Source organism: Leiobunum rupestre, chromosome 7 (assembly GCF_980474605.1).
Source record: "Leiobunum rupestre chromosome 7, qqLeiRupe1.1.hap1, whole genome shotgun sequence".
NCBI lineage: Eukaryota > Metazoa > Arthropoda > Arachnida > Opiliones > Sclerosomatidae > Leiobunum > Leiobunum rupestre.
Genome location: NC_143390.1, coordinates 52,564,898 through 52,581,510, shown reverse-complemented (window position 1 = coordinate 52,581,510; position 16,613 = coordinate 52,564,898). Strand labels below are relative to the sequence as shown.

Below are 16,613 nucleotides of genomic sequence, written 5' to 3'. Positions count from 1 at the left end.
CACGATTATATAGATAAAAGGGAGCCCAGCTTTGTACGTGCACGGCCAACTTTGAATACGCGTTCACGCTCTATAGCGGATTTAAAATAATTTCAAATCCCGTTTAAATAAGCGATTATAAATACTCCCGCTTGCGGCGCAAGGTATTCTAATAAAATTACATTTTAAAACAGGGTGAAGGCGCGGAAATCGAATTCATTTCGATAAAAAAAGCTTTTTTTCGCGTGTCTTCGCCATATTTTTGTACAAATTTTTAATAGATTGAAATATGACTTATTTAGAAATATATTTAGATAAAATTAAATAAAGTTAATAAACTCATTAAAGGAGAGTGAGATAAAAGGAGACACTTTTATGATGTGAATGCGCCATATTCGAACGAATTTAGAAATGTATCTGTTAATATTCATTTAAAGATATAAATTGTAAATTATACCTTCTCTTCGTGTACCCTATTGTACTTCTTAATACTAGCAAAATTTAATATTTATCTTTCCACGAGAAAAGGGTAAATATTTTATATAAAATAAGTAAAAAAATTTAATATTTTATTTGCGTAAATTAACATACATTAATATTACAGTGTGCAGTTGATCGTTTACAAAATTTATCTCTTTATTTATCCGTTTTACAATATTTAGCAAAAAAGAAAATGACATTAAAATAGATGATCTATATAGACCGCCAACGAAGCTCCCGGAGGAAACGTGCTCAAAATGGAAGCAGCGTTACCCCGTTGCACGGCTATCGCAATACGTTGGACGAGGTATTCCACGGAGCGAGGTTCGGATGTGGCATCTTGAATTTTAAGCCCTAGGGCGTGGATGAGAGCCAAGGCGTCGCGACCGAAGGAGCCCAGCGTTTCGATAGCCACGGCCTTAAATTGGTAGCGGTGTTCGAGGCCCGAATATTTGGCCATTTCCCTCTTCTCAGCCTGGGCGGCGGCCCAGAGAGGGGCCGTAGAGGAATTGGCCAAATAAGAAGGCGCTAGCGGGTCCGTACAGGTGAAGTCCCACACCAACGATTTGCCACCCGACCATGGAACCTTAGTCATCCCGTCCGGGCGTATTAAAAGCAAAATTTAAGTTTTCCAATTTTATTGTATTATAACACTTCAAGTAAAACTAGCTACATTAAACATAATTGCCTTTTTTACAAGCTTAATATTATTGCCATCAACTGGCTAGATATACTCGACATAGTAAAGATATCTTGCCAGTTTAGAGCCGTGGTGTAATATTTAATCATAAAATTTAAAATAAACAATAAATACATCAGAAATATTGAAATAACCATTGCCTTTCATACACTAATGATAATTTGTGGTCAAGTAAAAAACAAGAATCATCCGCACTCGCAAGTTAAATCCTCCTATTTCCTACCTGTGACACGGATTTGAAGCCAACCTGCCCCTCGAAGTTTCCTTGCACTTACTTACTTACTTATATAAAAATGCCTCAATTCGACCGTGTTTAACCCTTTTAATTATAGTAAACTAGCCAAATATTTTTCTAGAACTACCCATATTTTAAATACGCCATTTGCACGAAATGAAAAAAATAAACTCCATATTTTGTTAATCGGTTAATTTGTTTAACACGATTAATCCTCCAACTAATGTAAGCCTATATAGCTATAAACATTGTATTCGCAACCGAGGGGCTGATCACTCCGCTTAATCGGTGTACAGAGCCGTACCTTTGACTGTACTAATGGGATTACGCGTAATCTTTGAAGTCCCTGCCTTTGGCAGTGCTAATCTAAGCGTAATCCGGTGTACAGACTTTCTAAGAGTGGTTAACCCCTCGTTCGCAACTACTTAACGAGCCATCTTTAAGGTTTAAATAAGTAAGAAAAAATACCAAGAAATCCTGTTTATATAAACTAATCTTTTCTTTTTGTTTTAATTGTTGCTTGTTATTTATATACTTTACCTTTTGTCTAAGCCCAAAAATATTCAGGGAATTACTACGGCCTAAAAGTCGGTTAACGACTTGGCCTTTACCAAGCCATAAGTATTTACAAATATATTGGAAGACACTCCAATTCCGCCGTAAAGTTGTCCTCCGCCGGTGCGAGTCCCCGGCTAACAAGAGCTCTAGAAACTAACACAGCACCTTAAATTTCATTCGTGATTTTAATTTCATTCGATATTTTAATTTCCTTTGTTTTACAATTTCAGTCGTTGTTTCAATTTCATTCGTTATTTTAATGTCATTCGTTATTTCAATTGGGTTGAAATTTTGACCCACTTTTAAATATAGTCGTTTAGGGAGATAGTGGTTAATTGGTGCTTTTTAGGGATACTAAATATGGCTTTTTTCTACTGGCGGTACTCTGTCGATCGGAAATTGACCTCTTAATAATAATAAATAGGGGATTATATTAGTTGTGCCTCATTTCATGTATTGTATACAGCGATCTAACTTGTACCTTATATTTATAACACGGAATATATACTTTAACAAACAATAAAACAAAAACATTCACATTTACGATTAACATGTTTTTGCCAAAATTCGTTAGCTCAACAATAGGGGATAGATTTAACAGTTATCTTTTGATTTTTCTGGGGAAGGGAAGTATCATACTGAGGGGTTACAACATGTAGCCTTGGTTGCATATGTAAAGAATTTATTTATAAATCAGGAAGATATGATTGATCAGGGAGGGAAGAACAGGGGTTTCCAAAAATTGATTAAAAACCTTTAAGGTAGAACCAATACCTAACATTAACACCTAGGTATAAGAACTCATATCGTTAAAAAATTATTTTATTGAGGCTGTGAAGTCGCAACATTCACGAAGACCTTATTTTTTTCAGACCTTGATTTTTGTGGAATGCTATTCCCAACAAGTTTGATGTAAACTTGGAGGAAGAGGAAATATGAAAATATCAAAGTTCATACACCTAATAGCCCACACGTTGGTATGCGTTATCATGTGTAATTAGTATGATATTATAGACAAAGAGCTATAAAGCTCTTAAAATTAAAGCATTTGTAATAAATAGTTTTATTATTTAATTAAAATTGGAAGGGCAAACTTAAATAAAAACCATGTTTTTATAAGACATTGTGTCTTTTTCCAGCCCTTCTTTCATCTATCTTCCCTTCTTTCAGCTTTTGTCTCTTTTTCAGCTTTGGTCTCATCTTTAGATTTTGTCACATTGGTTTAGCTTTTGTCCCTTTTTTAGCTTTTGGCCCTTTTTTAGCTTTTGCCCCTTTTTTAGCTTTTGTCCCTTTTTTAGCTTTTGTCCCTTTTTTAGCTTTTGCCCCTTTTTTAGCTTTTGTCCCTTTTATATTTTACCCTTTTTCCCAGAAGTTATTTTAGTTTTCAGTGATTTCGTTTTAGTTTGATTTTAAGATAAGTTATTATTTCATTTCGGGTTAGGTAAATGTTCATAAAGATATTTAATTTCAGGTTAGTAGAGGAATGGGTACCATGAAAAAAGGTTTTTCTAAGTATTTATTGACTGTGCTCTCTGCATCGATGGCGATTCTGCTCGTCAGTTTTTGGATTATCAGTCAATATAGATACACAGTCAATTGCCCGACTTTGATGGTCTTCAAGTAAGGAATGATACTTTTTGTATTCACTTGTAACGTTCGTTTACACTTCTAGGGTGGAATCAGAATTCCGTTTGTTTAACTCGCGACAATCTTAGCGATTTATAAGCTTATGCCAAGTTTGTAACACAAACGAGAGTTTTGGTCACTGAAAATAGTTTGTAAATGTTTGACATTTACAGTTTTAAAAACAATAGTTTCCCGTAAAGATATATCTCCGTAAAAACGAAAGTGCATAAAATTGTTTCGAATAACTATATTCAGCTAATATATATTTTTTGCATTTTAGGCAAAATGTGGAAAAATCTTTATTTAGAAAAAGTAAGTTAACCGTTTTAAATGTCTTAAATGTTATTTTAAAATTTAAAGCAACTGTCGGCTCTATCATTGCCACATACATTATGAAAATGCAACTGTTGTTAGAATTGGTCATGGGTCCATCCGATTTTCGGAAAAAAACCGGTTTTACTACATTACAATACACTACATAACAGTACATAACGGGAACGTTTTATAGTGGTTAAACAATGCCCTGAAGCCGTTCTAACAAGAACGTGCGTATGCTTTCACTTCACTACCAAGCAGGATTGTTTTAAATGAGGCTTAGTCAAAAGGAATAAAAAGAAATATTTCTCCTACAGTCCAATGGGCTGTTTAAATGTTGATTATACGTTTAAAACGTCGTCAAATTTTACCATATTATTTACAGTTAATGATATATAGGGTGTTTATACACCCATTATTGATCGCTATGAAACTATTCGAGACCAAAATGGGTCTAGATGACGCAACGGTGCCGAACCATATTAGGGGTCTAATCACGTCTGCTTAAGTTTCTAACTTGCTAGCTTCCACAGTGCATTAAATTTGACTTATGATGAGCAATTCCGCCAACCGCCGTTAGGGAGAGCAACCATAGTTTTCGGTCGCGAATTAGTATCATGCCTCTAATCTTCGAACAAGTTCAAGAATTATTTTGCGTGTGCCCAGGTGATCATTTCGTACATGTTTGGTAATTCAGTTAAATTTGTACTTTTGGCATTTGAAGACGTGATCACTATGAAACATCTTGTTATTGTTAATTGCTACACGTAGAATTTTTCTTTCAATTAATAACGAACTTTTGATACTAGTGATCGTTTTCTTTTACGGTAAAAAACCAAATGCGTAGTAAAAGGAAACAATTGGGTCCAAGGAATAATAGAAACTGCACATTTGAGCGTTTTTCGACGTTTTGGACGGCCAAATACTCGGATACGATTTAAATTAGGAAAACGTTTCTTATGACCTTTTTCACTCCTTGTTACACAAAGAACACGCCTGTTAATATTGCGAGACTTTCTGATACACCCTGTATACAATGAAACTTCAGACCGGTTATGTTAGGCTAAGCCTTTCATCATCTCCGACGTATCATTCACTTTTGAGTTCAATAAACTATAATACATAAAAAGTCAAAATTTCAGCCGGAGATTCCAACAGTAGACCGGTTTCGCCCTTTTGGGGCTCATCAGTACTGTGTAGGAACTCTGGCTTTACTCGGAGATCTGCCGATATCAGTTAAACTAATAAACATTCAATGGACTGCTCACATATAGGGCACTCTGAATGTTTATTAACTATAATACATTTCTTTATACTAATGTTCAAAAATGGTTACTCTAGCAATGTAAATTTAAAGCAAATAAATACGAATTAAATTTAATTCAAACAAATGATAAATTTTGGCTTACGTTAATTTTGAGTGTTAATTATCAATACATTTTCTAACCAAAATAAAGGAAAAAAAACTTTGAACCAATTAAAAAAGAAAAAAAAATCAGTTAAATCAATCAAGGTGGCACAACGCTTTCTGGGGTTCCCACTTTCAGTTTTTGGCTCCTATATCTTCTCTTGTTGTTTAGGGCACCACACACCGTAACCCCGCACTTGAAATCAATAAAACCTTTTCATTATATCAATTCGATTTTATTCATATCAATAAAATCAACAGCCCCACTTCCAAGCAGTATCCACTACACCTTTTCATGCATTGTGGTCACCTGAACGTTTTCTATTGTAGCGTCGGGTGCTTAACTTCTTTATTGCCTTTCCACCGCAATGTTTAATATTGCTCCATTTCAACTGATATGAAAATGAAATAATCTTAAAGGAAACTTTAAAAATTATTTTTTCAGGCATTGTTTACGAAATGGAAAATTTCGAAATGTTGGAACGCACCCGAGAAACGTTACGGGATTTCAACAAATACTTTCGAAGCGAAACCCAGAATATGAAACAGTTTTCCGATAATAAAATGCAAATTGATAGTATTCTCGAGAGATTTGATAAATTCAGCGAAGAATTCTTCAAGTAAGTATTTTTCTTAAAAGTGCGAAGATTTCTTAGCAATAAATTTAGTAAAACGAATGAACCCAGAATTTGCACTCTCTAATTGTCGTTTGTGTAAAAATAATTATTTCATTTTACCAGTTCTTTAGAAATAAACATTAATGTTATGGAAAAGAAGAACGGCATGGTTTCAAGCAAGAGATTTCTACTTCGAAATATTACCGAAAACATTCAAAAGAAGATACTGAATTTACAGGTTCAAAATATTTATCTTTAAAGAAATACGTTTCTATTTTGAATTAAAAGAGATGGGTTATAGCATCCACTTAATACTTATCAAAGGCAACGTCAAGGCGAAATTCTTTGCTTTCTTGACGTGTGAGCTTTGTATCAATCTTAGGTTTAACTGTACATTCTCATTAAACCTAACGTTAAGCTTATTACTCTAACCCTAAAGCCCCATTTTCATGCTCGCTGGTATCGGATAAAAATAGTCAAAATTCGCTTATGCCACCCGCAAGCGTGAAAATAAAGCTAAAATATCTGTTTCAAACAGATTGACGGGGAAAGTGAAAAAGTGTATAGCGGAAACGCATTTTGTCGATTTTTACCCGCTACCAGCAAGCATAAAAATGGAGCGTTAGTCTAGGTATAAGTAATGAGAGAGAGTGGTGTGCATAATCTCGTTCTTCATTCGAACGGCGTCTCCCGCCAACTGATGATAATGCGTTTTACAAAGAGCTGGAAGTTAAAGAAAACCCACTTCCTAAAAGTGGTATCGCCATTTACCTTGATGGCGATGTACTATCGTTACAAGCTTCAGAACAGTGGCGGCCTAAGGGGGGGAGGCGGTCAGCCCCGGGTACCAGGGCAGCAGGGGGTGCCATCCGAGAAGCTCTAGGGGGGGGGGTGCAAATCAGAACGATTAAACTTGAAGAAGACAGATCCGTGAAAACTTCTGAACGGTCCTGGGGGGTGTCACAAAACACTGCCGCCGCCCCGGGGACCCAGCCTTCTTAAGCCGCCACTGCTTCGGAATCTTCGTGTTGAAATTCAAGTAGCAAACCCTCATTTACAGAACGTTTGATTAATATTGAGTTCAGTGAAGAAGTACCAACTAGACGAAATCCGTGTTTAGACGATAGTTCCAAAGCTTACCTAAGGACGACACATTGCATGGCACGGTGTAGAACGATTTCCCGAAATACAGCTAAAGTACGGACAACATTTCTTTAAACTGATGTTTCCTTAATGATTTTTGAAACAAACTTTTAGAAATTTCCAGAAGTTTAATCAGACACTTAAATTTGTAAGTGTCATAGTCATTTAATAATCAATAAAGGGTATAAGTTATAACCTTAGGAATAAGCAAATAAGAGCCAAGTTGATTCTGTACTTTAATATTTAACTATCTTTTGTTTTATCTTTTCAGAACGACCCTTCGAATTGTGGCCCCAGCCAGGTTCTTCTTTGTAAATTGACGAATCCTGCTGGTTTCGCTTCCGGGATTCACGACGTCCTCTCTTGTTTCGTCGAGGCCTTCTTCGCCGGAAAACGAGTAGTACTTGAGAACTCGAAGTGGCATTATACGCCGGACAGAACCTGGACCAGCGTTGGCTTTCAACCGTTGAGTGAAACTTGCAAAGACGAAATCACCCAAAATGAATATAAAACGTTCGGACCACCTCCCAATGGTAAGCATTTGTTATACACCGACACCATGGATTTTACTAAAGGATGCACCTTAATGCGAAAGAAATGTTAGATTTCTGTTACGAACACCACCTTGCAGAATAGGTTGTTTTCTGGACCTAACAAAACCATCACCAATGATTACCACCAACATATTGCTTGAAACCCACTTCCACTCGTGGATGGAAAGATAGTTTGAGGTACATCCTTTAGTGAAGCTCCTTAATTAAATGCCTACTTTAACATATTCAGAAAATAACCTAGCGTTTGATTTATTATGAAATATATAAAATACATAATGAAGAAAAAAATTTAAGCCTAGACGAGAAAAGGCTGGCTCGATTTCCACTGAGCACTGTATTACTAATCCTACGTTATCCATTTCTGGCACTAGCAGTACAGGACGGTAAAAATGGGTGTCATGAGACTGGTTCTCCTTGCAGAACCTCGTATTTGATTTGACCATGAGACCATAGGCGTTGAGTTTCTAAAAATATTGACGGAACGCAAGCCATTAGACCTATTATTTTATACGATTTATTTAATTTATTTAAGATTTCATTGAAGAGATTATTATATTAGCGTATATAAGAAGCTAGCTACTGAAGCGAGCGAATAAAAAAAACGCCTCGTAGTCTTACACAGATGGTGGGTTGGGCTGTGCGAGTTGTGATTTTAGGCATTCGAGTCGGGTATCGAGTACCAATTTTTCGTCATTGAGTATTCGAGTCGTGTAATATTGAAGTCGAGTCGATTAATCGAGTACTTGATTAAGCGGAAACTTTCTCTTATTCAAGTAATGAACATAGAAATCGGATAGCAAACTAGAACGCTTAATCGAATGGCTGACAAGGTACCGATTAGATTCTTGGCTAAAACGACAGTAACGCCATCTGCGCTGCCTCTATAGGCGCGCTCGCGCGTAACTTGGTTAAACGTTTTCCGCCACCACATTGAAATTAATGTAAAGTTGGCGATAATTAACCGTTAATTAACCTACCAAATGATATAAGAAATATTCCACTGACAATTTTTCCCGTTTATATGAACTTAAATGTAATATAAAATCGTCTTGAAAAATCGATTATCGCTTTACAACATTCAAAAATAATATTTTTCCCGCACCATGTAGATAACCGAACATCTGCTCGTCTAGGTAAAGTTTGTGTTGTCAACACGCGTATTAGAAAGCAAAATGAGATTTTAGAAAGTAGGTTGTAATTCGGAACGATATTAATACTTTTCATGAATTTTGTTTCATAACTTTTCATCCATTGGTTCGTTCAGAATGTATCTTTAAAGTAGATGAAAATTTTAAGGCGCTGAATCTTGCCCAGTCTTAAGCCTCGGTTTAATCTACTGCGTATTTTGAAACGGAAAAACCCGATTACTATCGTTAAATCTTGGTTAAATGATGGCGAACGCTCCTTGTAATAAGAAACAAATAACGAAATACGTTCTAAGCTTATTTAACGCCAAAAATTCCACGTATTTCGTTATTTGTTTCGTTTTAAAAATATCATATTATTAATCCAAGATTTAACGATAGTAATCAGGTTTTTCCGTTTCAAAATACGCAGTAGATTAAACCGAGGCTTAAGACTGGGAAAGATTCACCGCCTTAAAATTTTCGTCTACTTTAAAGAATAATGGATGAAAAGTTATGGAACTAGCTTTTAAATAAACCTTGAAACTTATTTAAAGTTTTATTTATAATTCACTGATGACCAAATTCGCGAAAAGTATTAATATCGTTCCGAATTACAACCTACTTTCTAAAATCTCATTTTGCTTTCTAATACGCGCGTTGACAACGCAAACTTTACCTAGACGACCAGATGTTCGATTATCTACATGGCGCGTTAGAAATATTATTTTTGAATGTAATAAAGCAATAAACGATTTTTCAAGAATATTTTATATTACATTTAAGTTCATATAAACGGGAAAATTTGTATGTTGAATATTTCTTATATCATTTGGTAGGTTGATTCGCTCGCGTTCTACATGTCGAACAGTCTCATCGGTGTCGTGTTATCTTTTCAAAGCATTGATACTGGTCTTGTGGATTTAATGCTTACGGCAGTCAATATTAACTTAAATTGAAGTGACCCATTATTCCGACTTTCCTATCATTTTGTCTCACACAACCTTCACAATAGCTTCATTTCCAAGCGATTTATTGCAAAAATAACAAGAGTTAGCTGGGTGGTAAATTTTAAACGCGGTTACATGAAGAGCGGCGGATGCGTTTTAAGTCAACGAAGGCGCAAAATTGTAAGACGCGTTTCGGGTACAACTTTAAAACCGCGAATACGACACAACGATTGCTCGTATGTAAAATGTTCATAGAACATTTTTTGTGGGAAATAGCTGGGCCCTAATGTTCGTAATTGGGTTTATAGGCGTGCATACAATACTAACGTAGATATTCGCGATAAACCATTACTGTGCACCGGTTTACCCGATAACCATGGCTCGTAAAACAACTATTTCTAACAGTAACCTGTGAAAAGATATGTTTTTGTTTGAGTAATTACTCCTAAAATATTTAATTACGGAATTTTGAACCATTCTTCATTTTTTATTAAAAAAAACCAGCTTTCTATGATTTGAAAGAAACGCGTTTTCTAGTTCGTTCTTAGCGATTGGAAATTATGGTAAAAAGAAAACTATTTCTAACACTAACCTGTGAAAAGATGTGTAACGACTTAATTTAATGTCTTAACACTTTCTATTAATTTCGCCAAAACCTATATGTCAACAGATTCGGCCTTGTAATTCTTTAATTTAGGACGGTGGATATTTTCAGGCGACCCCTAGCGGCGGCGCTGGCCGTTGCGGCGAAGGGTATCCGTGGGAAGGAATTTGAAGTCTTGTCTCTTCGGGGGGGTCAAAGGTGACCTTGTGGCCACAGGTAGCCCGAGCACCCCCACGTTTTCTCTCTCTGGCTTTCTTTGGGATTAGCGAGTTTCGTTCCTTTTATGACCAACCGCCGCTGGTTTTGGGATACAGCGAGGTCCCGTCCATTTCCGTATATTCCCCCCGAGCCCATTAACCCTTTCTCTCTTTGCCCCAGCTCCAATATTTTTACTGTCCGTCCAAATTGAGGGTTGCCAATTATCAAGTTCCGAGAATTTTCCTATTGTTAAGTGTTTTCTTAAAGTGACATGTTTTTAGTGTGAATAATGTGTGATATATGACTGGCGTCTTGTTGGCGCCAGCTTTGACATAATTTGAACCAAAGATTTATTGGTCAGGTAACAACTGATCCTTTGAGGTGTCCCGCTCGTGGGAACGAGAATAAAAAGACGAAAGTGGTGACGCGCGTGTGGTGATTGGTTGCGTCCTCTCAAGACGTTTGGTCCCGAGCCCGTTGATTGGGGTGAAAGTTCGCGCCATCACGAGACACGTGACTTTGGCCAGAAACAAAACTAGGGTGTTCGCCCTTTTTGAGACAGAATCGCTCTGGATCTCAAACGTGCCGAAAACTAAAAATAACTCCCAATGTTTAAAAGGTGCGGACTTCGAAAATCGAAGCGGGAGATGGAAAGCTGCCTAAACCCGCGATAAACTCTGTCGCAACTAACGGGTAGAGTTGTCATAACCGGTAAACCGAGTGATCGGGCGATTATGGCCGGAGCCGGGTTCAACTATAGTTGATACCATATACGGTAAAGCCTGCGCGAATTGGTGCGCGTTCCGGACATCAATCCTGTGCGGTAGAGGCCACCTCGAGCATGGACCATCCACCTGGACCAACCACTTAAGTATTTAGTACTAAACGTAATTATTAACGCCGCCTAGCGTCATCCAAAAACTGTCTTTGTCTCAATTATGTACATTTAAAACTATTAACGTTCTATCATTTATTCTGTTTTTAATATGTCGTAGGATTGGTAATTTTTATTTGTAACAGTGCATTTAGTCTTGTTTTGTTTTCTGTCCCTAATTAAATGTTTACGATTATTTTGGAACTTCAATGGCAACTTTCAATTTAGCAAATAAGCAAATAATTACCCCTAGACAACCCTATTCAAACTCGCTAACCCCGAAGGTTACGCGGGAGGGAGGACCCTTTTTTTTAATTAATGTAGGAGTGGTCGCTGGGTCTCCTTTAGGCTAGGAGGGCGACGTAGGATTTTGGTAGAAAATCCCCTACAGATGTTTTATTTTGAGTATGTACTCTTACACGATTTGATTACGCAGTTTTGAGCCATTCTTCAACTTTAATAAAACATAAGTTACTTTAAAGATTTATAAAAAACCGCGTTAGCGTCGAGCTAAAGTCGGCCATTTAATCTTAGGCGAAATGGAGTGTTAGTTCACCAGTTTGGCACCGATGGCGTAACTTTCGTTGCCAGCCAAACGAAAAGCATGAACCAAAGGCAGGGTTTTTTAAAAGTTCTAATCGGAACCCAGGACAAAATTTCAAAAATCGTTCTAGTTTGTTATCCGATTTCTATGGTAATGAAGAAAAATCCTCGAGTAATATATTTTACGAGTCGGGTTATCGAGTTATTTGTTAGGAGCTAGTTTTATTCGAGTTATAAAGAAATTAAATTTAAAATGAGTATAAACTAACGTTCAATGCTGAAAAATATTCCTTTCATTTAAGTAAACTTCAGTTTCCACAACTTTAGAAACATTATAGTGACTAACGGGCTAATTATAGTAATTAATAGTTAAATAAGTATACAATATACATAAATAATTTTCAAAAATGTATATTGCTTCGGAAGTTAATATTCCTGAGTCCTAACGCCATCCGACATCTGTACTCGTGAAGAGACTTCGAAAGATGCTCCATACCAAAACCAAAACTTTGTGTAATTGTTTAACGAAAAACCGTGGCCATTTGAAGCGATTGTTATTTTCATGACTTGTACATGTAGGTACCGTCAGGAATCCATATCGCTACTTGGAATGAATATCTCCCCACATCCCCGGTGTTATTTTGTGGCGGAACATTCTGGGCGGGGCCAAAGACGCTTATACCGCCATAAATGACGTGAAAAGCCTTGCGTTTGATTGGTTATTACAAATATACAGGCATTTGTATAATTCACCCATAGTTTTTATTAATCGTCTGCTAGATTTCATCATCCAGAAATATGGCAGAAACCGTCGGATTAGTTGATTCAGATGTTTTTCCGGTATTAGGATCTATTCCATAGTGCTTGGCACAAAGTGTTTAAATCATATTAGATCTTTCCTTGCATGAACTGAAGAGTCTTTAAACCGTCAGGAATAATAAAAATGCCGTTCTCTAAAAATATGTTGAATTCCGAAACAACTTTTTCAATTAATACGGTTTTCAACCGTTTGCTAAGTTCTTTAATAACTTTTTCATATCCATATTTTGATCTATCAGTACCTTCAACTCTGCCAAATATTCCTAATATTAAATCTAACTAATATCATAAGTAACATAATACCCTTAAGTATGACACTTCCTATTGTTTCAATACTAATTTTCTAACCGAACCTATTTTTAATACCGACCCTCCCGCCCAGCTACGACTTGAACTCGCAACTAATCTGAGTAGCGTATTAACGTCCTAAGCATTATTATATTTCTATTTAGGCCATATTTTAGACACTAGGGGCTTTGTTGCGAACGAAACTTAGATTGCGCAATAACCGTGAAAATCAGTCCGATGATAATCTAGGCTATTTTTCATATATATGCTAATATTTCACCACAAATATTATACCAGGGTAATCTGCTTAAGTTTATGCCAAATTGAATGGACTGTTAATCTGATGTACTTGCCAATATTTTCAAATCATTTTAAGTTATTCTAAAATCTTACGAATATATTTTTGGTAAAAACAACAAAATGTTTTGACTCCAGTGACCAAATTAATGCCTCTAAAATCTGGTAAAGTTTAATTTTAAAAATTGGAGCCTTAGACTCGTACGGATGGCACGTAGTGCGTTAAATCGCCCCTGGTCTAAGTATATCTGACCAAATCGGATCTACATGTATAATAAAAAATAAAAAGTTTCCATTTAATGACTGGTTTGACACTTCAGGAAAAAATGACAGAGTCAATGTATACCGGCTGCCCAGGGCCGCGAAACAGGACATCTTGTCGCTCGGGGTCGATCCGTTCCCCTGGTGGTGGGGACAGTTCGTCGGCTACATCCTCAGGCCCGACGACCATTTGTTGGAATACATCCGAAACATAAAGGAACGGATAGGATTCCAGAAACCAATTGTTGGGTACGTTGGAAATATTCTGTATGCTTTACTGTCTAATTATATAATAATTACTGACTCACTTCTGTTGAATTTAATTATAAATGTATGGTATTAGTAGTGTATAGCCTCAGGTCTACGATTAGCCAACTTATTCAATCTATTTGGTTTCGAGCGTTCATGAAAATCTCTTCCTTCGTTCCAAGTCCAGCTAGTTGAGTTGAACGTAAGCTCTTTCTATAATTTAGTCAAAACATGTATAAAAATGGTATTTTTGTTGGCACGCGCAGTTCAATTCCTTAATCTAAATTGACTCCGCAATTTTCCACGTCATCTCTAAACTAAACAGATCACTCGCTTTTATCGTTAACAGAACAACAAAACTAACATAAACACGTGAACTCCCGTATTTTATATAGGAACTCCTATTCTTATATTGTAAGATACGATTCGCAACCCGGCCACCTGAATTAATGGCTTCAAAAGTCGCTTGATGACTTAGGCCTAAGGTGGTGCCTTGGGTATTAGCCTAGCTGATTATTATTATTAGTTGCAAATACAATCCGCCTGTACAATTCAAATACGGAAATGAGTGAAATTCAAGTTTCATTAAATATGACTCAACCAGCAAGTTTAAAACACTAAGTAACAAAATCTGCACTAAAAGTAACTTTTTAAGGAAATACAAGCGAAGAAAATAGTTTTATCCACGTGGTGCGATATTAAAAATTGAAGTATCTTATATTTTCGCGGGTCCTTTCAACGGTTGACAACATAGATCTATGTGTTACCAATTTATTGTGTTTGATTAATGTTTATTCAGTTATCATAAAATAAATAAAAACCTTATAGGGATTATCTTGCATTATACAATGATGACAATTGTCCAACGTGTGAGCGCTCCAAGGCAAATGGTTGAGTGCCTATAACGAGACACGGATAGATCGACACAAACTGAAGGAATTTAATATTTCAAGCCATTTGTTAAAATGGCAAATTTGAACGGATAACTGAATTAATTGACTTAATTTCCCTAATGTAGAATTCAAATAAGAAGAAGCGATAAAGTTGGAAGAGAAGCCGGCTTCCACAGCAACGAGGAGTACATGCAGTTAGTGCGACAATATTTCGACCAGCTGGACATGGCCAATGAAGGGAATAATTTGACCTTCAAAAATGGACCTCGCCCTCACAGAAATGTCTTTGTGGCGACGGATGACCCCGCCGCCTTCGAAGATTTGAAACAAAAGTAAATATATTTTGAAACATTTCATTTCATAGAGCGTTGATTTTGCTTGGTCAGATCTGAGCATTAGTTTCTAGAAATATAGAGTGGCCGAAAGTTTTCTTCAGTAAAAATAGTAGAAAATATTTAAATATTCATTAAAACCAAATTAGTTTCATTTTGAATACGCAACCAAAGGTCGCTCTACGTTTTCTTTACTCAAAGTGGATTTGAAGCTCTCTCACGAAACGTAAAATAGAAACTATTTTATAGAGAAAACCAACCCATTGTATTATAGGTCTTCAACAGTCAAATTTATATGGAAAAACAAAAGTTACAGCGCAAACCAAAACTATAAGTGAAAGCATTAATAAAAACTGCGTGGGCTCATAACGACAATCCAACGAAGCCGATAAAAATAAATGCAAATAAAAATCGTAGACATGAATTATCCCCCACATTATTGACAAACAAGAAAAATAGGCAATAGAAAAATATATTATAATAACACAATTAAGTAACAAGTTAATTAATATACTTAGGAATCCAGAAAATGTCAATCCATATACCCAAGGTAATGAAAATTTTAATAGACAAAACGAAAAACACCTTACCGTTAACAATTCCCGGCTTATAACGCACACCAAAAATCCTTAACTGAATAGTGAAGGCTAAACAACAGCGCATATCTCAAAATAAAGAAAACCAACGTAACCACAGTAATGAAAATGTATCAAACATTTAAAGCGAGATAAGAAAACACGTAAAATAAATTACGAAGTTACGAGTAAAGTAAGCAAAACGAAAAAAGCGCGTTGTATACCACTTGAAATTGTATTCATAAATGACCATTAACGGTTCAAAAGTACCGATAGACCAAAAAACTAACTAAGTGGACCACCCACAGGTTCTACCCTTTAAACCTCTTATCTCTGCTGACTGCGATAAAACAAGATTTGACCTTTTAAATTTCATACATAAAAATGTAGATTTTAAAAACTATTAAAATTCTCTTCCGCTTAAGCTGAGCTTATAATTTTCAAAGAATCGTAACATGCATCGGTGTTCATTGGTCGAACACTCGCCTGCCATGCAGGAGTGCTCAGGTTTGAAACCCGCCTGACGCGATTTTTATATGATACTATGACGTATACCGTGAATATTTGGTGGAGACCCTGACACTTTACCGTAACCCTCAGCACTCGGTTCCTCCCAAACGTCGAAGATTCTTCACGTACAATCAAAATTCGCAAAAGATAATTATACTACACCCAATGACAAAAAGAGGGCGATTTTGGAAAAACCATTTAGCTAATTCTAAGAAACTGCGTACGCAGCGATTACACTTTGCTCCGAATATGCGTTCGCAGACAGACAGACACACACCACCACACCCACACCCATACATACACCGACAGACACGGTGATTGTAATACCCCTTATAGGATAGGTAAAACTACATTATTACTATTTTTTAAAACAGTAACTTTGTACATATATCATCATTAGTATTCTAAAACTATAAAATCTATTTTAATAACACATTTCATTGTTATTAAATATTTTCTCTCATTTTAAACAGTGTTAGTA

At 36.2% G+C, this 16,613-nt stretch overlaps 1 protein-coding gene across 1 annotated transcript in view; it reads left to right on the top strand.

Moving 5' to 3' along the window:
- LOC149937221 (alpha-(1,6)-fucosyltransferase-like) overlaps window positions 1-16,613 on the top strand; it is a 29,303-nt gene that overhangs the window by 350 nt on the left and 12,340 nt on the right. The window contains exons 2-9 of the mRNA XM_090154123.1: window positions 2,825-2,929; window positions 3,424-3,572; window positions 3,859-3,890; window positions 5,747-5,921; window positions 6,042-6,156; window positions 7,333-7,594; window positions 13,633-13,822; window positions 14,841-15,047. Of these exons, the coding sequence (XP_090010249.1) occupies window positions 2,888-2,929; window positions 3,424-3,572; window positions 3,859-3,890; window positions 5,747-5,921; window positions 6,042-6,156; window positions 7,333-7,594; window positions 13,633-13,822; window positions 14,841-15,047 (1,172 nt within the window). The 5' untranslated portion in view covers window positions 2,825-2,887. The remainder of the gene's footprint in view (window positions 1-2,824; window positions 2,930-3,423; window positions 3,573-3,858; window positions 3,891-5,746; window positions 5,922-6,041; window positions 6,157-7,332; window positions 7,595-13,632; window positions 13,823-14,840; window positions 15,048-16,613) is intronic.